The sequence below is a fragment of the Ostrinia nubilalis genome, chromosome 1 (genome assembly GCF_963855985.1).
Source record: "Ostrinia nubilalis chromosome 1, ilOstNubi1.1, whole genome shotgun sequence".
Taxonomy (NCBI): Eukaryota; Metazoa; Arthropoda; class Insecta; order Lepidoptera; family Crambidae; genus Ostrinia; species Ostrinia nubilalis.
The window spans coordinates 10417388-10439505 of NC_087088.1; the positions used below are offsets into that span (position 1 = coordinate 10417388).

At 41.2% G+C, this 22118-nt stretch overlaps 2 protein-coding genes across 2 annotated transcripts; one reads left to right on the forward strand and one right to left on the reverse strand.

Moving 5' to 3' along the window:
- Positions 1-33: 33 nt before the first annotated feature.
- On the reverse strand, positions 34-20152 carry LOC135083085 (zinc finger protein 423 homolog). The gene is made up of 9 exons (XM_063978162.1): positions 19812-20152; positions 13404-13621; positions 4806-4948; positions 3083-3290; positions 2369-3007; positions 1885-2169; positions 1612-1756; positions 1027-1202; positions 34-867 (listed from the first exon to the last, which is right to left on the reverse strand). The coding sequence occupies exons 1-9, from the start codon at positions 19912-19914 to the stop codon at positions 34-36; spliced, it is 2751 nt and encodes a 916-aa protein (XP_063834232.1). The 5' UTR covers positions 19915-20152.
- Positions 20153-21380: 1228 nt separating this feature from the next.
- Positions 21381-21917, forward strand: LOC135084065 (uncharacterized). The gene has a single exon (XM_063979142.1). The coding sequence runs from the start codon at positions 21381-21383 to the stop codon at positions 21915-21917; it is 537 nt and encodes a 178-aa protein (XP_063835212.1).
- Positions 21918-22118: the final 201 nt, after the last annotated feature.

The window sequence follows — 22118 nt, forward strand, 5'->3', positions numbered from 1 at the left end:
GTGTCGGACGACAACGTTCGCTTGGCAACCCGTTCAGTCTTCGTCGGGCTTCTCTTGCTTCACCACGGGCGGAGGGGAGGGGGCCGGGGGCTGCGGGGGCGGTGCGGGCGGCGGGGGAGACGATACCTCTATGTACTCATCTGTGTTACGCTCTTCTTTTATTTCTGGCTCGCGTTTGACCTCGGGCAAAGCTGGAGCAGGCGCCGAAATTTGAGGTGGTTGAATCGTCTCTGGTGGAGCCAAAGCGGCCCACGCGGACGCGGCTCCCCGCGCATAAGCCTCATAAAACGCTCTCTGTGCAATCTCTGCTTCTTCCAAGTGAACGAACGCGTGGTTGTCCAGTTCAGCGCGGAAGAAAAACTTCAATCCGCATCGTCCACAGTCGAATGGCTTAGGTGCTGAGGCATGTTCCGGGAGGTGACGTTGGAGGCCAGCCGCGCTGGTGAACACGGCCGAACATAAGTAGCAGGTAAACGCGCTTATGCCTGCGAAAGTGTGTTCAATGAGATGCGCTTGCAGTCGCGTAGGAGAGCCCAGTGCTCGTCGACAAAGTCTGCAATCGTGATCAGCTGGCGGAGGTGGTCGTGGATTGGCATGGCGAGCGTAGCAAGCAGAGCACGCTCGCGCTCCCTCCCCTGCCTCTGATTCAGTCAGCGCCCGGAGACAAATCGCGCATCTCTGCTCATCCTCAGCTGGACGCAAGTGGAAGCGAGCGTGTAAGCGCGCCTCGGCCTCGGACGCTAGGGTTTGTCGGCAGACCACGCACGGTGCGGGGAGCGTCGGATGATGACGAGCCATATGCGTCAGGAATGACTCTTCGGACGGCAGCCGAGCGCGGCATCTCGCGCACGTGTCTCCTGCAACCACCTGGAAGCGTAAAAACAGAATTTTAGTACTTTTGAAAATGTTCCACATTTAAAGTGCAAAGGAACAAATAGTTTACGGCAGCAGTTCTTCTATTGGACGTTAGCCACCTAGAAGTGCTCAGAGCACGAACGATCAAAAAATTAACGTAGATTAATGTACCTTGCAGTGAGTGAGCTTGTGCTCGGCTAGCACGGCAGCAGAGGGCAGCACCTCGTCGCAGATGAGGCACTTGTGGCGCGCGGCCGCCGCCCCTGAATGCGCGCGAGTATGCGCCTCTAATTCGGCGCGGCTGCGCGTGCGCTCGCCGCAGTACGCACACTGCAGCGCCACGGCACCTGATGAAACATAAAATAAGTTTAATATTATGAGAAATGATAAGAAAATGATACTTTTTTAACTCGATTGTTCAAAAAGTATTGGATATTTTGACATCAACGATTTAATTACGATATCTATTCAACATTTTGCGAATGAGCGAATCGATAAAAGCTTAACTTAGTACATAGTGAAGCGATCGCTCTATCAAAAATGTCACGAGTGTTACATTATCTGTGGGTCTAGACAAAGTGCAAATTATAATCGCAAACCAGTCGATAAGTGGTCGAAAAGCCCCTTTTTTGTATGGAGTTTTGATGGATTCGATTTTCGATTCGATCAAAAAGTGCGTTTTGTCTAGGGGGGCTGGTGACCTTAGTTAGGTACAAAGCGCCCTACCAATCAGGCTCTGTTTACAAAGTGGCCTACCGTTCTTGCGCCGCCGCTCCTCGCCCGCTGGCGCGACGCCATTCCCATCAGCAAGCGTAGTACACGGGGAGCAGGCGCCGTCCGCACCCTCCGCAGCGTTGTTGTTCTCCAGCCGCTTCACTCGCGAGATGTCGCCATTCATAGCCTGAAATTACAGATTCGTTGGTTACTCCAAAGTGAAAAGCTCTGACGCTATTGAATCAAAACCTAGAATAAACTTTTCTGTACTCAAATTTATTTACGGTTGGGTTTCAAAACTATAGGCAACCGTACCTGGTGTGGTGAAGCATGATGAGCTTGCATATGCCGCTCCAGCAAGTACTGCACAGCAAAAGTATCATTGCACGCGGGTACAGGGCAGCGATATGCGCGATGAGGCCGCGGGAGGCGTGCGCCGGCGCCTCCTAGCACTGCGCCGCACGCGCATCTAGCGGCTGCGTGTCGCGAGCGCACGTGCGCGGCGCCCTCCGCTTCCGAGCGGAGTGGACCCGCGTTGCCGCCGCAGGACCTACACATCCATACTTTGTTCTCGCCGCTGTGAGCAACTGCGAAGTGTACCTGGAAATATAGAGGAGAATCTATTTAGAAACCAATAACCGGAGCAGATCTTTTCATAACTAAATGTCAGAAGAAAGAAAAGAAATGCAGGAAAGTTTTCCGATTGTTTACCGGGAAAACTGAAAGTTTTTTTAATTTTTAAAAGGACAACATCTGACAGGTCAATAGAGATAAATAAGAAACAGTGATTTAGGATTACCTGAATAGCCACTTTGGAATCGAATATCTCCTTGCACAGCGAACATCGGTACAAGTGATGAGCATGTAAGTCGAGGAGATGCTTTTGGAGATCATCCGGAGCGGAGAAGCTTCGAGCGCAGCTGTGGCAAGTGTACTCGCAAGACACCGCCAGGTAATAAGCCGCGAGGTGGCGCTCAGAAGCTGCTGCATCCGCGAAGGTGGCTCTACAATGGAGACACGGTGATGGACTGGCCCGTCCAAGTTCGCCCCCTTCTTCAAGGTGACCTTTTAAATGCGTTCGGAATGCTTCAAAATCTGGTAGCGCCGCATCGCATTGGTTGCAAAGAAGAGTGCTCGGCGACAATGCGGTCTGTGGAGTCCCAGACCCAGATCGCGGTCTCTTCACTGGAGGTGCCTCATCTGGTGCTCGTCTACTGAGATCTGTGGGTGTAGGCTGATCAACAGTCTGCACCGGCGTTTCTCCGTTCAGCAATGCGGAGTGAGCAGCACGGACATGGAGTTGCAGCTGTTCCATGCTGGTGAAAGTGTCGCGGGTGCAGTATATGCACGCGAGGAGTGCAGGCGGGGGTTGCGAGGCTACACGCCGAGGTGGAGTCATGGTGGGGGATTCTACTCCATGTGCACTGGCCATATGTGCCTGAAAACAAAGTTTAAATTAATTTGCGTAAAGATGGTAAAGCTCATTTGGATCCCTGATTGTTACTAAAAGTACCTGGAGCAAATCTGGTCTCCTAAAAGCATCCCCACAGCGGAGGCAACGCAACGCACGGCGTCGATCAGGCTCGCGGCCCTCGCGGTCCCTCTTGTGGCCCTGCATGTGTGACGTCAGCGCCGCTGCTGTGTTGTACCCGCGGTTGCAGACGTTGCATTGGAAGGGCTTCTGGTTGTCGTGCGTCTTCATGTGAATTTTCAGGTGGTCACTGCAATAGGTAGTGTTATTGACCTTTAATTAAACAAGAGAAAATCGTAAGTGAAGTATCTTTTTGACTAATTATATTAGTCACTGAACCAAATGAATACTGTAGCTTAGCAAGTTAAGCTTTAGTCCTTGTGTACCTACATATACCTACTTATTAAAGTGCTAATTACCGAATTTGCTCCAAACTATCTTCTTTTATTTACAAAGTGCAAGGATAATAAAAACTGTGACACCTTGTACAGATAGGGTATTGTTTTACGATATACGAGTAAAGTTTAAATCTTGTCTGCCGGCTATACCTACTTCAGATTCACCGAAAGATAAATTGTTAAGGAAATAAAAAATCTCATCTGCCTATTTCATTCGACATTTTAGAAAAGACCTTAACGTGAAGGGCAACGCAATCATACATCTTGCGTGATATCTTCATTCACCCGTAATAATCACCTCGAGATTACCTACGCTGACAAAAGAATGCATCACGAGAATCTCAGTAAGAATTTAAAAATCAAATGAGCTAAATCGTCTTTGTGTGACCAGCAACGACAATTTGTCATATGAGACATAAGTACCCACATAAAGCACGGACCAAACAGAACTAACAAAGGGGCTTTTCACGCAAACTACAGAATAGAGGCGCTCGCCCAAACACCTCCGCTAATGGCCGCGCTCGCCGCGCCGGTTTAGGTATGGGCCATTATTTCATTTTTGTGAGACCCTCGCCGCCATTTGTCAGCTCATCATCTCTTTTCACTGTCAGCGTTTCGTTGGGCGGACAAATTGCGTGGAATTAGTCACGTGACCGCGGCGAGGTGACGAAAAAGGTGACTCGTCGCCTCGACCACGACCCGAGCTTTGTGCGTGCTTTACGGTGATCAATCTCTCTGAGCCATTGTCGCGCACCTCTCCAACTACTCGTGGACTCAGTTGTTGAGGCTCAATGGCTTGGGATTAGGAGCATTAGTATTCTCCTTGAACGCACACGCATTCCTGGTAATAGATAGGTTACCCTACATTTGGTAGTCTAATTAGTCAGTTAACCTACACGTTTTCAATGAGACATTGTAGTATTTAAAACTTATGTGAAATAGTATTTCTTGTGTAAGTAAAAGCTTCGAGCATGTTTCCATGGTACATTGTTCTATTTGTATCATTTACCAGGTCATCATAATTATGTTTTCAAGAATTACTAATTAACAAAATGAAATGACAAATGTTACAGGGTACCAGAACATAGTTTGACACCTTGCCACTCGCGCTAACGTTAGCACCATTACCTAGGTAGGTACATTAAAGTCATTTAAATTAAGATGTCAGCCTTGACCAACACCTGACCTCCTGACGAGGGCATGTGGGGCAGTGCAAATAGTCGCGTAATCGTTTTCTGTTCTCCTATAGCAGCTTACCATTCACACCACCGGAGGTAAGCGTAATTATGCTTGGCAATCGCAAGCGAAACTTGCATCTCACCACAGATTTAAAACAGTTACATGAAGCCGTTTGTCACAGGACTTACCTCCTGGAGAAGGCAGCGGGGCAGTGCGCGCAGCGGTACTTTCTGTCACCCGTGTGCAGTTTCACGTGGCGATCGCGCGAGCGTTTGTGCTTGAAAAGTCGCGCGCAGAACTCGCACCGAAAGGGCATTTGGTCAGAGTGTGTCTGAAACAATTACAGCGTCGTTGTTACTTCGATAGTGAGTGTAGTGGAAGTTATTAAATGGACTGAATGAAAAAGAGTGGACTGTATAAAATTAATTGTCTATTCGGTATAAATTTACAATGATATTGAGACCGTTTAGTGCAAAGTCGTTGAAGAGAGTGCGTCAGGATCGTCTTCTTCCATGTTCGCTCGCGAACCGAACATTGCTCGTTCGTTCGCCGAACGCTCGCCGCTCCCTCCGGTCACGCCGCTCGCGGGCAATGTCCGTGAGTAGACAGTCGTTTTTATAGTATTTAATGAATATCAAAAATCAATGAAAAGGGATGAATCCTTTTTAAAAAAATAAAATGTTTAAAAAGGACACAATCTTTCACGAGCTACAACTTTCGAACAATAGAGGTAATTGACAGAAACCAAAAACATAAATTGCAAATGAAATCACTTAAATGAAAGCAGAAAGCATAATGTTTTAAGGACTAATTAAGTCACTAAGAGTCATCTACAGTTACTTCCAGGTAAAAGCTACAGCGTTTAAGTGGTGTAACTGTAACGGCCGATCTATACGATTTTGAATCTTATCGAATCATGGACTACATCAGATTGGAGCGTAACAACTCTATAATCTGTATGAGTAACGATTAAAATGTGTAAGTCATACAATGATTGAAACGAAATAGCTCCGGGTGCGCTGATCATAAAAACACCGTGAGAACTGGCCATGGACAATGGTGCGACTACTGTCCGCGTGATCAGACCAGCTCGGGACCGCGGCTTTTGTCAATAGACGGCAAAAAAGAAGACTAGGAGCCGACCGCCTGAGGGTTCTATTTGAGTTAGAATTGATATGTCAATACAATACCTACAAAGTAGTACCTCTTAAGATTTATTTATTTTATTTATTCCAATACAGTAAGTACCTCTAACCTAGTTAGTAACTACCTCTTTTGCGTTTGCGGAAAACGCATTGAATTGCATATACCCAGTCCGGGAGGGCCAGTGGATTATGGGGCTCTCACTATTCTACTACCTAAAATTACCTGCCTACTTCCTAAAATTGTATTCTCATAGTACTATCAATTTCGAGGGTTTAATACGATATTATCAGGAACCCTAATGTTGCACGAGACAGTCGTGACGTTGGATTAAGATATCAGCGCGGTTGGGAATTGCCACAATCAATGGAGATCGATTGAGTACGATACCGTAATTTTCATCTGATCGTTTTCTCCTTTTACGCAACAACAAAAAGCTTTCGGAAAGCAATAATTTATCTAGCACCCTATACGTCGATTATCATTTCTCATTTCATTGATATTATAAACACGACTAAAGTACTCGGTATATCATATAACGTAAAGGTTTCATACAACCATTTTTTAAACTTCCATCTACAGCTTCCAACCTTAACATAATTAAAATGCAAAATCATCGACTAACACCGGTGGAGATATAATAGTGAGCGATAGAGGGAGCTATTGTCCGCGTCATTGGGAGTAACGAATCGATGAGCGATAACATTCCGCGCGGGAGCACCGCGCTTATCCTCCATCTACATCTTGTTCCGATCGTAATGCTCATCGTTTTTATCAAATTTTGGGGCTTCAGACCAAGCCAGATGAAGCAGTAGGCTATTGAAACAATTCGTAATAAGAAAACACATGAAAGAACGGAATGAAGCTCTTTATCAGGTCTCTACATTATCACGGTATCGAAATAACTTTATCAAAGACGAAAGGTTGTAAGTAGAATGTTCACAGAATCTAATGTGACAAAAAGTATCTTCTAAACAATAAATATTTCAAATTAATACATAGGTACCTACACCTGTTTTTAAAACACATCATGTAACAATACTGAAAAAACTCTTCCAAGCTTTAACAATGAATGATGTCCGCTGGATTAGGATATCCAGTCGTAAAAATACTTAATGATCTTAAACTTTCGTTTAATCCAGCAGTTATAAGCTTAGGCAGTTAAACATATTTCAAGCTACGCATTTGACAGTTTAATAACGATTATAATATGATGGTACATGCTATGAATGGGAGACAAGTATTAAGGCAAGTATTCGCACAATGTCCTAACACAATAGGCTGGTGCTAAAGGTGTCATTTGCTGTAATGGCTGTGGCTAATGTGGCCCGGAGACGCTAACGAGTTTTTAATCCTAGCAAGGTGACACTATGCGTATGTCACATTTACTCGTAATGCATCATTAGGCTTGTGAAATTAAAGTAGATGCACATACACATATGAAGTCATTCATAAAAAGTACTTGTAGACAACTGGATAATTTGAAAAATTATCCACGAAAAGGCAATGTTTTATTTCCTTCTTGAAGCGGCTGAAACTTATCAAGGTTTAGCCGACTACCGCGTCTGGGCATTGGAAATGTGCACTTACTTTTACTTTTGGTCATACGAGTTGCAATTCTTAAACAATGATAACTAGAGGACAGCGTTAAATGAGAACAAGAGTAGATTTTCCTCGTATATTGTACGTCTAATTAGTATTTTCATGAGATCTTACCTACGTGATGTTGGTTGGTTGTTGTGGTAGTTATTGTTATGTGTGTTTTGGTAACGACTTCATTTAGCAAACGATGAATTAGGCACCTACTAGGCCAAAGATTTCGCTTTTGGCAGTTCTCACATACATTTGTTTTAAAAATACGCTGAAAGAATATTCATAAGTTCATAATGAGTATGCTAATTTTGTTGTAATGAATTGCGGCTGGCAGGGACATAATGGTCGTCTTCGGCCTTCGCAGCACCATGAATCGCGCCTGGACCGCCGGCATATATGGCCACAATGGACTCCCAACCTGACAGCTTCACGCTTGTAATGTGACCACCTCGACAGCTCATTCAGTGCTTCTAAACAACGCACGTCAAGTGATTGACTCCACTTGTGCTCGGTTTTAGGCAATATGCTAAACGTTTTTCAGCAAAACAAACAAAAATCTGAATCGGAACGAAACGCTTTGACTCGTTTAGAGATCGGCAGTTAATAATAATCTCTGTTTTTAAATAGATGTCTCTTAAACAGGTAAGAGAACCATTTAATTTAATTAAAGATCTTAAATATACGTTACTTAGATAAATATGGTGCCACTACGGAAATATCTGACGACTATCACTATCCTAATTATATTCGTAATCGCGCGATCATTGAAAAACAATTGTTTTTAAGATCAAGAAGACTTATAATTAAGATTCCTTTTACTGCTAATGTTTATGTGGAACATAATTATGTACTTATTGGTTTCAGTTAATACCTTACTAACTTACTATTTATTGATCTTTCGACGGAACCCATTTAAGACAAGAGATCCTGCAGTACTGTACTTTCACAACACGAACTAACACAGAAAACAAAAGCCTCCTTTCCCTTGTAGTAACATATAAACTAGGTACACAAGATCCCGTGTCTCTGAGGGTGGCTCGTGCGACCCCAATTAAGTGCTCAGGATTTTCCGTATACTAATATGTTCTTTTTAATTTTGATCGTATAAATCAAGTCTCTACATATCTACCTAACCTACTCGGTGTCTGCTTGAGGCAATACATCTGATTGCATATAACCTAAGCATACTTTTACTCGCCCCAAGATAATTTAAACTCCAGTTACATAGGAACACACACACATTTGCATGTAACAGAGGCCGCTGAGGTTTAACGAGTTAAAACTAATCGCCTGCGTCAATGTCCGGATATCCTGACGAATGGCTCAGTGGCCGGTATCGGCTCAATTATGGCCATCAGTGGCTCAGCCGCTGTTCTAATTGTGCTAAGTGATGGCGCTTCCGTTGGTGCGACGCCGCTTTCTTAGCGGAGGCAACGATTTATGTTAGGTACTTTAAAGCGCACTTATTTATGTCGTGAGGCAAATCAATATTATAATTTGCACCCAAGAGATACAGTAATAGAAAATAGCACTGCTACTTATCTTAATGTATAGCCACTTTTCCGTCCACTTTTCAGTGCTATTGAACAATATAATTGAAAAGAACAACTCGATTTTAATTTCATAATCATAATTAATTAGTAATGTCGATAGACCAAACTAGATCTTGGATGATTATGTCTATAAAACTTCAGAATCACTACTTTTAACAATCAAGTGTGATCCGGGAGCATCAGTTGATTGCTATTTTTAATTGACTCCATCAGAGGCCAAAGGACTTCAAAGACTCCCTACAACTGGCTTAGTGGTCCAACTGTTACACTATAGAAGTCAACCGTCACAGAAATATTTTTGGTCAGGAAGCTAAGCAGACAGACGGTCTAAGTCTAAGGCTGGGTTGCACCACCTTACTTTAACATTAACAAACGTCAAAAATTTGTCAAACTCCATACGAAAAACATAGGTTATCGTCAAAGTCACGGCTGTGGTTACGGTCAAAGATAGGTGGTGCAATCAGTAGTACGTTATTCAATCGATAAAAAATCGTTGACTAGCAAAAATCTCTCTCAATTTTGTAGGTAGGCTTCCCACAATTAGTAGCCGGCCGCGGATCCGCCATGTGAGTGATATCTAAATCACATGTTGTGATTAGCGGTGACTGTGAGGGACGCGCGCGCGACCGGTAGCGATGGGCTCCATTTATCAGTATTGCAATTCGAGTAATAATTTTATTGATTTTGAAAATCAAGAAGAGTGATAAATCCAGACAAATGTAGTGAAAATTTAGATTATAGGGAAAACGAAACAAGGATGGAAATAAAAACATGTAAACTCAAATAACATTAGGTAGGTAGGTATGTACATACGAATACTAAAAACCTCACCCTTTAATGTAGGTAATTCAGTTTTAAGACAAAAGGATTGATAGAGCCATAACACATGCCGCATTAGGAACCGTGAACTTTCTGATGAGATGGAGTATACTATGTAAAGTATAAGACTGATGTAGAGTCTCTACATTGATCTTATGATATAACTGAAGATAAATGTGGATGAGGTCTCTTCATCAGTCAGAATTAATGATTTATTTTTATTCTATTTTATTTAACAATGTTTCAACAGCATGTGATTGTAGTTGTACGTAGGTACATGTGCAGGAAGATACTACTTGAACATAAGCCAATTAAAGAAACGAACAAAATGAAATAACGATTGAAACACTGAATAAGTAAAATAATCAACATCTGTTCTTCTTTTGTCATTTATATTCACAGGCTTATCAACGTTATAATGCAGTTGGATACTAAAACACTTTGGCAAAGTTCTTTTATGTCAAACGTCAGCCCATCACTAAAGGCGGCGCGCGCGCAGCCGGGCGCATAAACTTCCCGCGGCATGTTTACTCCGCTCGCTTAATTGGAGCAATCGGCCCCCGACAGAATTAATAAATCCGAACGTCTGTACGCGATAAATCCAGCGCCCATGCCCACGCACTTTTTGTACCTGAAAACGTTATACGGGAATTCGTTATGTTTTACTAGGATATCCTCTCAGCTCGCTTTCTTTACACGTCTTCAAGTGCCTCATTATGCACTACTTATGCTAATGTTGAAGTTGTTACTAGCACCTGTCTTGAGATTGCTCCTAAGATTTCTCTCAGTTAATTTAGCAATTTCGTAATGAAAGTGAAAATATTAATTCACTTCAGCCGGCACCTCATTTCGCTCGCTTTACTTATTTCTACCGTTACTTGTAAGATTTATAATTCTAGATTATATTGAAATTTTCTTATTTAATCTATGTTATTTTTTGGTTTATTAGCATCATCTTTTTCATCAATCCAATCAAATGCAAAAATAATCAATGAATATTAAAAAGCAATGCATCGTCCTGGACACGTACATTCACACTGTTGCCGTTTGCCAATGCAAATGGAAAAATTATCCAGTGTGGACGCTGCATTATATTTAACGAAATATTGGACTTGTCATCACAATCCTTCGTGCGAGAATTCAATAAGCTGCGTGCGCGAAGCTCCGCGGGAGATCCCAGGCTCCCAGGGTGCGCGGGAGTGCGCGGTTGACCACGCGGCTTATGGTGATGCGGCACGCGAGTAACGCCGCTCGTTATTAAGTACCCGAATAGCGTGAGAGCGTCCGACATTACGAGCCCAATGTTTTCCGCGTATAGCTCACCAAGAACATTTCAAACTAGTTTGAGGTGAACGTGATAGCCAATAAAAGCTTGGAATGGGCTACCGGGCGACTTTCCCAGTACAATAACGCGCCGGTTCACACAGTCGGGTGACTGCGGGTCCCGGGGTCAGGTGCTCGTCGCCAAAAATGTGGCCGAGCGCCTTCTCAGGGTAATTGTCACCTGGACATAAAATGTTTCTTGTCATTACTTAAGATGTAGCGATAAGGGGCTGCAGCTTAAAGGAATGCATTATCTCGGTTTTACGTTGAAATACGGTGTGTTGTGTTTACCTCTTTATAAATAATTCATACACTACAAGGATGGAGGAAGGAATGGTCTACTTAATTTATTTTAATTTTATAAAATATGCTCATACCTTTAGAGCGAGTTAAATTTATTTACAAGCTCATAAAATAACCAGTAGGTAGGTACTCTACTTTCTGCGCACATGCGTTGCATTTCATTTCAAATTAAATTAAGATAAGATCTTAATGTTTTACGACTGCAATCTGATTTTAAACATTGTAGCATAACTGCTGCTACTGCTCTTGCTAAAGTAACTTTCTGCATAAATCAGTGACAAAGTTAGTCATTAAGTGACGTGACAGACCTACCGGGCAGTGAAGAACAAAGAATATGCCGTCAGATTTTATTCCGAGTTATAATTAGGATCCGGATGATGAGGCCAATTACAAAAAAAGTTCGAATGATTGTTAATTGGAGAGCAATATGCTAGACAGAGAGACTACAAGGGTAGAGTGGGTGTGACGCGGCCAGCCGTCTGCGAGCCGCAGCCGCCCGCGCCGACTGTTTTACGAGCGCGATTGCACGTCTCTATCAAATACGCTACAATACATATCGGATGTCTTAATTAACTCGGCAGTAAATTTCATCCTATCAGCATTTCAGCTTTAAAGTAATATTTTCCGTTGCAAGTTTTACTGTTTTACGATTTCTCCAGGCCTAAGACGAATGGCTAGCTCGGTCTGTAATTGATTTATTCTTATAATGATCGCCTTTCCCATGTGCGGCGCGATGATAAAGGTGTGGCGCGCAGCCTAGGGAGTTGTTATCTGGAGCCTATTTCCGGCCGTCAGCGTCTGTCGCGCGGGACGCGATCATCGCGCGATACATTTGTCGGCGAAACCTCCGCACTCCGTCCGCGCACGCATCGATCTCTATCTCCGCAGCGCTGCACTGACCGCAATTGCATGGCGATTATCTAATGAATCCTCGGCAATTAGATTGTTGCATTCCCCGAATGGCTCCTCGTCCGACCTCCCGAATTCGAGGTGACATTTCTACCACTCTGCGCGTACGTGGCGATCGGTATCTTTGCGTAGGTGAGTTTCGGGCGGCAGCTTGCAAAGTGACGTTTCTATTTATCCTATCTCGGCTAGATCTGTCGCGGCGTGTTGTAATCGTAACGCGGTGAGATCGGCCGCGCACAAAGGGGCCGAGATGTGCGGCCGTAATGGCTGGCACGTCACAGCCTAGACGCACTCGAGGCGGCGATGCATATCTACGCACGGCCTCTGTAAATGGGCCGTTTTGGGTATCTACTTGCTAATGAATACGGGGCTGCATAGCGAAACTAGACTGTGAATTCACAGATATGACGGCCGTAATAGTCGTTTTACTTGCGTCGTTATTCAAGTTGCTTTATGGTAGTGGACGAGTAAACACACTCGGTTATCTTGCTGCGTAAGCTCTAGATGCATGTAGCCCCGAGGCTTAGGTGATGTCCCAAGCGAGATTCTAATCTATTTATTGCACATTTATGTTGACAAAATAAGTGGGCAATTTTCATGCTCTCGCTTACCTCTATATTTCTGGGGCGTGCGGTGCATACATTTACACAAAAGAACTGGTAATTTTTTTCATGAAAATCTGTAGTTTGAAATCTGTTACAGATTACTGTGACAAAATATTCTGCTCTATACCTAGAGCAATGCCGAAATGTTTTCTTATCTTATGTTTTTTAACATTAGGCAGAAATTGGCACCCAGCGTGTGGGAGTGGCTTTATCAACTAACACTGTTAAGACCGCTCTTAAATTCATATTAACCAGAATAAAAACTAGCTTAAGACCTAGGGTGTTGATATTCATCCGGCGGACACCCTCGACGTAGGTTTTGGAATGGTTTTATGGATGTTTTACAGGGATGAATATATAACTTAAAAATAACATATGTATTTGCTAGTGTTTCTTCAGGTACAAGGATAGTCCCGAGAAAGCTTGTCGCAAAACTGGCACTGGTATGGTAGAGCGCGATTTTGGTGACGCCGAGCGTGTGGGGCGGCGTCGTCGACTTTTTTCGTCATCGATGGTTATCTATTCTATGTAAACATACCTGCTCATGTTTCTTCAGATAAGACAGCCTCGGGAAAGCCTTGTCGCAGAACTGGCACTGGTAGGGCGTGTGCTCAGTGGCGCCGAGTGTGTAGGGTGGCTCAGCGTCGGCGTCGGCGGCGTCGGCGGAGGTCGGCGTGGAGGCGGGTGACGGCGACGGCTCGGGCGTCGATGACGGCCAAGAGCTGCCGGCCGTGCTTCCCACGCTGCCCAGGGCCTCTAAAACATATAGAGGAAAGTTTTAATTATAGTTGTAAAGCTCGCCGATTAAATGTATAGGACGCTCTTTTCCGACCCTTCAACCTAATTGGTCAACCTACTCCTAACTCTGCATATTATAATACGCGTATTTAGCTTTACGATTACCTTGTATACCACGCTCATAAGAAGAAATACAATAAACACAAGATGATCATAAAGGCTAAACCTGAAAATATACATAGTGACAACATGTTACAAACTTGAAAGCTTAAGTAAAATTCATGACACAAACTCCCGGGCCGCAAAAATAAACTCCTACAGGTAAATCCGACATTCCATTTGCATCTATATCCCCAAGTCCAACAGCAAAGTCATTGAGTGTCAAAGAGCAAATAGGCAATAATTACGATTGAGAGGTACCGCGGGCTGTAAAGCACATTACGGCAGACAGACGGTGCTCTCGTCTGAGATAAAGCCATCATAAATATCGGTAAAGTCCCATATTTCGGTGTTAGGGACGATACATCTCCGCAGCACCTCGAGTGGCGTGAAATATAAACAAATTGAATGGCCACGATGACGAGCAGGCCCGCAAATGATGAGTAATGACGGCCCGCGCGTGCCCAACAAAACACGGATTTCTTGAGGAATTTAAAATATGGGGCATTAAGGTCGGGTGTTAGGCTTCGTTAAGTTTTTTGGTCTATTACACTAGTTGGAAATGGGATTGTCATGTTTAAGACGTTGTGTGATAAACGTCGATGATACGCATTGTAATTTGTTACGATTTGTTTACTTTACATGTTCACGGCGAGGGGGACCTCTCACCTATTTGTTCAATTACGCACAGTAAGTAGAACTACTTATTTAGGAATTAAAGTAATGTATTTTATTGGAGTAAATAGTTTCATAGGCTTGGACATGGTAACTAATTTATACGTAGGTAGTACGATTTTATACCAAGTTATTGATTCCAATAAGCGTTGTAGATTTTCATACTGAAAGTCATTAGTAACTAAACAGTTTTCTTCAGCTGAAAAACACGTTTTTCAAACTTTCTTCCTTTCTTCATACAAAACCTTATAATTAATATGATACATTTATCTAAATCTCTGCTCCCATCGGCTATAAAAACCGGTGTGAAGTGAATATTTTGCGTTAAAAATATTTATTTTCATTGTCTTCACCCCGGTGCTTAGCGTGCGGAACTATTTATATCAATTCGCGCCCTTGGCGCGTGTACGGGCCCCCTAATGTCCCAGATAATGACAACTCAATTTAAGGGACAGGATCTTTAAAGCAAATTAATTATAATTATTACTTAGCCTCTTAACTTTAAATCAGTATTATATTTTGCATTCGTGGAGGAGGAGGGATAAGTTGACAAATAAGCACGTACTCTACACGGAATCTCACCAAACTTGAAAATAAAAAAGTTATTCTAGAGTCAACATTTGACACAAATAATTCATTGAATACATAGAACCTTTGATGAAATGTAGGAAATAAAGTTTAAATTGTTGTGACAAGACAATCTATAAAAAAACTTGTATTTGAATGCTAGTTTTGCGTATTTCTATGATTTTTTTATACATTGTGTTTATAAAAAAGCTTTAGATCACAGATCTCACTTAAAAACGTCAATTTGCTTTTGGTTTTGCCGACTTCATTCCCCCCAGATTATTCTAATTAAGTATTTTAATATAAAAGCTGTAATCCAACGTAACTACCGACCTCGAAGTGTAATCTAAAGCTACGTGGCTACGTCTGAAGTACCGCAATTGAACTGCAATGCATGATAGTAGGATTAATAGCGCAGACAATTTTGAAGCATGGTAGCGATTGGCGCTGATTGCCGAGGCGCCGGCCGAGGTGTCCAGTCGGGACAATTAGGAAGTGCGCTTCCGCCGCCCACCGCCGCGCGGCGCCACCGTCACCCGAGGAATTGCTTGCAATGGCTGCTAATTACGCTGTCCGACCATCCTCCACTACACCCACGGCTTGTAACTAATACTCGGACTAGACGTACTTTCTGGGTAATCTCAAATCCGTTGTAACATTGTCTAAGCCTCCTTGGTATCCCACACCAAAATGTAGTTGAAGACTTTATGAATAAGTAACAACACCTATAGAATTACCTACCATTGCAAGATTAATTCACAAGACAAACATTTTCCGCTAAACTATTCAATACCAAAATCTAACGGGAAAGGACAGTGCCAATTCATGTATGGAAGTTGGACCAAGTGCTGCCCAGAATGAAACCATAGTGCATTTCGTTCCTCGGGCCAATACTAATTTGTAAACCGAAGTGCACTGAAATCTATCCCTGGAGTTAAGAGAAAAAAAGAGTTTTGTTTTGAATTATTTACATACAAAATATCATCGATGTATACGTACTACGCATAAGATTTCGCGATTGTGGCATTAAATAACACTTGCTATGTTGAACTTAACCATACTGCATCCGTACACCTTACTTTAGTACGACTTCGACATTCTTTATAAGCGGTCAAGCGCTGTTGCAGTAGTTTGGTTACTTGACAGAAATTAATTATTTCCAAAATGAAGCAAGAAGTTTTAGCTTACAATAACTTCAATAATCGATTGTAACACACCAATAAATTGATTTTTTGCAAGGATAGAGAACTAAAACTTCTTGCTTCATTTTGGAAATAATGAATTTCTGTCAACTTACCAAACAATTAAAACAGCGCTAGATCGTTTATAAAGAATGTCTAAATCGCACTAAAGTAACGTGTACGGATGCAGTATGGTTAAGTTCAACATAGCGAGTGTTATTTAATGCAATATTCGCGAAATCTTATGCGTAGTACGTATACATCGATGATATTTTGCATGTAAATAATTCAAAACAAAACTCTTTTTTTCTCTTAACTCCAGGGATAGATTTCAGTGCGCTTCGGTTTACACATTACTATAGGCCTAAGGAACAAAATGCACTATGGGTTGATTCTGGGCAACACTTGGTCCAGACCCTGGCACTATCCTTTGATTTTGGTATTGAATAGTTTAGCGGATTCAATGTTGTCTTTCCAAAATCTGTGCAGAAATTTTTATTTTTTTCAAATCCTGTTTACAAAACGGCAATTTCATTGCCTTTTTTAGTACATAGTCAGTTTAGTCAGTCAGGATGATTGAATCACAGCTTATAACTTAAAAATATTATTGAATTTTCAAAATCATTGACTAACTCATAGATTGTTCAAGTTCATAAAAGAAAATAACATAATTATTAGTTTGCAAAGAGTGCGCATTACGCCACAGTCGCGTGCGCATGTTTAATCTTCTGCAATTCTTTATGCACTGCGCGTCGGGCGGGTGCACCCCATGACGATGCACAAGGTGCATGCATGCGGGTATACTCGTTTGTCTTTGCCTTTTAATTGCGTCGATAAGGTTTATAACTTTTTCCAAGATAATATGAATAAAAATACAAACTGCTAAAATAAATGCAAGTCGTGTGCAATCTTTTGCAGAAACTATTATTATGTATTAAGATTTTTAGCTCAGATTTCGCAATATTTCCTAATTAATAAACATTTGTTCAGCCTACTTTTTAACATTTTTATTAATTAATTTCTCTTCCATTTTCAGGCATAATCGCTCCTTTCTTTTTTCGATGATCGAAATATCAATTTTCAGGCTCCGATTCAATCATAGTAGTACCTTTATAATACTTTACGTTCTTTTAATTCAATTTTAAAGCAATTAATTATACAATTCAGTTTTTCAGTATAAAAGCTTTTTACACCACACAAAGCAGTGGTAAGTAAAGTAGGCTAGAAGAAGCAGAACATGAAACTCAGTCATTTGCTTGCTTCTGAAATTTTAATAATATATTGTGGTAACGTCGGACAACTACGGAACCCTACACTGCGCGTGCCACGACACGCACTTGGCCAATTTTTTCTGTTTATTTTGAAGCAAGATAATTATATTTTGTTTTCTTAGAAAAATATTACAATCTTTAGTTTATTGTAAAAGTTTTGTGTTCTTAAGGACGTAAAATGCTGCCAAATATCGAGTAATCTCAAAAATTCAAATAATAATTAAAGAAATTAATTCTACAGATTTTATAGTGCTAATCTGTTTGATCACGAAATCATGAAATTACTAATCAGCAATTTGCACTATTTATATTATGTCGATAGTTTGTTTTATAAGAACAAAAAGCTAAATATTTTATAACCTTTTCTTTTTATAAGCCATTCGAGTGTATTTATGCGCTGCACCTGACTTTCATATCTATGATAATCCAATTGGATTCTAATTACTAATATCTCACTCTATTAATCAAGAGTTATTTTAATCGTCTAAAATTGATTTCAGCTCTTGTATTAAGCACCGATGTTGAAAATTACTTAATTTTGTGTTTCAGCAGTTGGAAATAAGATACTTACTAAGGTTTGTTAAAGTTAAAGTAAGATGATGCAAACCCCATCTTACTTTAACTTTAACAAACGTCAAAAATCTGTCAAACTCCATACAAAAAGCACCGGTGATCGTCATAGTTACGAATAAAGTTAGGTGGTGCAACTCAGCCTTATCTGTCGACCGTTTGGTTTTGGTGTAGTAGTGGTTCGGATTACTATGCCCAAAGGTCCCGGGTGCGATTCCCGGCCGGGCAGAAATTGAATTGATGAATTTTAATTTCGGCGACGGGTCTGGGTGTTACTATGTATAATATGTATGTATTTAAAAAGTATATAAGTAGTATATCCGTTAAGCTGGCACCCTTAACACAAGCATATAAGTTGCTTACTTTGGGGCTAACTGGCGCTGAAAATGTCCAAAGATGTATCTATTTATTTATCTCTTCAGTAAGGTTTCCGGGTAAAGTTCGCTTCCACCTTCAGCCTGATCATTACTTCCATCACGTAAGAAACTAGCGCAAAGCTCCTCCATTGTGGATTTAAAAAATCAATTTGATTCTCTTTGTTATTTTCGTTTTGAATAAATACCAGATTCATTATTTATTTGTGTACTACACACATTTAATTACAACTTAAACTCTATAATATGTTGTAAAGCTGTAATAGCCTTAGTGAAAAGCTCTACTCATAAACTTTTGTCATTAAAAATCTATGAGATATTTTCAGATTTCATTCATCATCATTCAGCAAACCCATTTGAATCTGTATTAAATCTGAAATCAAAACTTTTCTTTTTTCAATTTTAGCTTTTGCAAAAGTTTAGTTTGTTCTGTAGCGTTTAGTTATTTATCAGTATGAAAAGTTTTACTCGTATACACCTTAAATTACAATTTTTAAATACTTGTTTGTTTATTACCAATACAAAAAAGCTGCTTTTATTACAAGCACAAAATCATAATATCAGGTATTTATTTTAGTAAGAACATCTGCTTAGTCCTAAAATTACATACTATTGAGTTACGGTGATTCTTAATCCTACTAATATTATAAATGCGAGTTTGTGTAGATGTCTGGATGTTTGTTACTCTTTCACGCAAAAACTACTGAACAGATTTTGATGAAACTTTACAGCATGATTGTTTATAACTCAGAACAACATATAGGCTATCTAAATCGATGTTTATTTTTAAATTTATTAAGTGAATTAATTAAATAAATTATGTTCCTTAAAAAAGACATCAACGAGATTTTTAATTAAATTTATTTATTTTTAAACTACTTTCGATGATTGATTTTAAGAAAGATTGAATACCTTAAAAATAATAGAGTATGAACACTGTTTAAGTATCAAAATATAATTACATAATTATATAATATTTTTATTTCTAGGCTATTTGTTAATTGCACATTATTCATTTAAATGGTTTTAGACATGTTTGATGTCGTCAAGCCTTTTTGTAAGTTTACGATTTTCTACAATAAAGTAGTGTAGTAATGGGTCGTAGAATTGAATAGTAGGTTATCATTTTATCAATAGATCTTATCAGATCGATTAAAATTAAATCTCGAGCTATTAACTACTACTAATTGATTAATAAGAAAGTTACAAAATGTTTTCAATAGGAAATAGTGCTGTAAGCTTAAACAAAAGTTGGTATTAATAGTATCTATTGCAGTGCCTTACCTTTTATATCGTCCGATATCGCGCTACTAACTGCCTGTTGATTAGCAAGAAAGGTTGATGTTTTCTATAGGAAATAGTGTTGTAAGCTTAAACAAAAGTTGGTATTATATCTATTGCAGTGCCTTACCTTTTATATCGTCGGATATCACGTCGTGGTTCTCCTTGTTGGCCTGGATCTTCTCGATGAGGTGCTCCAGCCTGCTGCTGTTGCCCTTGAATAGCATGATCATGTCGCGGCTCAGCGTGACGTTCCCGATCGCAGGTGCATCGGTTCCAGTTTCGGCTTTTTTGCGAGTGCGTTAATCGCGAGCGCGAAATTAACGTGCGACAGGTGCGCCTAATTGCGAGGGCGCCGCGCTTCCTTCACGGCAATTTGGGTGGCGGGTGGTCACTGGTAAATTAGCGACAGTTTGCGTGCACCTTTTTACAGGTGGTTTCGGAGCGATCCACGGAACTTGTGCGCCGAGATCGGCGTGTGCGACGCGACTGTGAAGGCTCGGGCCGGTGGGCGAGCACCTCGGCCGGCACCCTGCGCCCCGCCCCGCCCCGCCCACTCGCTCCCCCCACCTGCACCTACTCCTCTGGAGCCTTTTAACGAGGACTATGCTCACAGACCATCCATCAATGCCTTGAGGCCTCGCCGCACAAAGAACGCTTGATGAGCGAGTTGTTCTTTTAGCCGTGACCTTGCCCTCGAACGTGGTAATAGGATTTTTATTTACGTTGGTAAAGTCTAATGGATTGGTTTTTTATTTACTTTAAAAAAATAATTAATTTCAAGCTATCGCCTGCGTAACACTAGTTTACTCAAATGAATAGTTAACTAATTTCTTTATCTTAGATCTTCTATGTTGAATTGAATCTTCAACATTGATATTATACATCAAAAATCCCAACCTGCACATTTCACCCGAGTTTAAAATTCCCTTGCTAACAACCTTTCAAACATTATCAATCGTCGCAAGTGTGACAGCTGACAGCCAATTTGATAGCAGACAAAACACGAACGAGCGCGGCTCGGAATAATAAAGCGAATGACAGGGAGATGACGCTAAAAGCTTTTCGAATTTAGAATGTCACCCGCCGTGGAAAACTGGCTGCGGATTTTCCGTTCCTCCCACCCACGGGTGGGCGCGGCCAGTGGGCGCCCGCCCCGCGCCCCGCAGCACGGCTGACTAACTTTGGCGCATTACGCCACCTTTGTCAAGATTTTTTTGCTTAACCAAGCTTTTATTATGGTTTTGTTTAAGGTTATTGTCAGAGTAAACAATTGCGGGTTCGACATTGAGTCTAGATTAATATTTTTGTCTTTTACAATAAAAGTTGTCCTTGTTGAGAGCTGTTTAATTTAATTAATAGAGAGTATGGCCGTTTTTTAGATACAAACTTTGTAAAGTTGGCCAATTGTTTGACAATAATTACTAACGCTATCAAACATTTATTTTCTGAACCTGATGTTTGTTACTAATGATTTTAAAGCCTAACTGAAAAAAGCTTTCGTCGAACAATTATAACAGTTTTCCTTTTCTTCTCTTGATTTGCTACATCAGACAACATTTTGTGCAGAGCTTATCATTAAATCAGGCAAGAATTCACCGACACCACAGATTTTCTGGCCGCTGAACAAAAGGACCTAAAGACTGAAATTCAAAAAACTCACTTAAATGTAGCAACACTGGAATCTGAAAGAGTTAAGATGCAATCTGAGATGAGCGACCTGAAAAGGCGCATGACAACACTCGAAAAAGCCTCTAGAAGCCGTAATTTTGAGATTCAAATGCTTCCTGAAAGACAGAACGAGAACCTCACTGTGGTCATTAAGAAACTGTTCGATGAATTGAAGGCCCAAATAGCTGATAATGACATATGCGCTGTACGCAGAGTGGCTAAAGTGGACACCACATCTAAGCGACCGCGTAATGTACTCGTTACGCTGACATCGGAACGCCATCGTGACTACCTACTGTCAGCCTATAAGAGATATAATAAGGCCCACAAAACCGAGCCTTTAAGCTCAATACAACTTGACATCCCTGGTGAACGGCGCGTTATCTACCTATCGGAACATCTGGCCCCTGAGTGCAAAAGCCTGCATGCAGCGGCGAGGAAGCTGGCAAAGGAGCGTGAATACAAATTTGTTTGGGTCAAGTACGGACGTGTATACATCCGTAAGAATGAGTCTTCGCCAGCTATAGTCATCAAGGATACATCAAGTCTAGACAAAATAGTATAATTAATTGTTATAGTTGTATAAGTATACAAATTTACTCGAGTACAAAAACTACTTGTGCACTGCGTTTGCCGGGGGTGGCCAGGTTGACGCAGTGTATACGGACTTTAAAAAAGCTTTTGATAAGGTTAATCACTCATTGCTCTGTCATAAGCTTAGACACTACTTTGGTTTCCATGGCAGTTTGTTACGGTGGGTGTGCTC

Coding starts and splice junctions, on each gene's coding strand:
- LOC135083085 (XM_063978162.1), bottom strand. CDS start 19,914: ATGATCATGCTATTCAAGGGCAACAGCAGCAGGCTGGAGCACCTCATC. Junction 13,622..19,811: donor GATATCCGACGATATAAAAG/GTAAGGCACTGC, acceptor TATATGTTTTAG/AGGCCCTGGGCAGCGTGGGA. Junction 3,008..3,082: donor GGAGACCAGATTTGCTCCAG/GTACTTTTAGTA, acceptor CTTTGTTTTCAG/GCACATATGGCCAGTGCACA.
- LOC135084065 (XM_063979142.1), top strand. CDS start 21,381: ATGCAATCTGAGATGAGCGACCTGAAAAGGCGCATGACAACACTCGAA.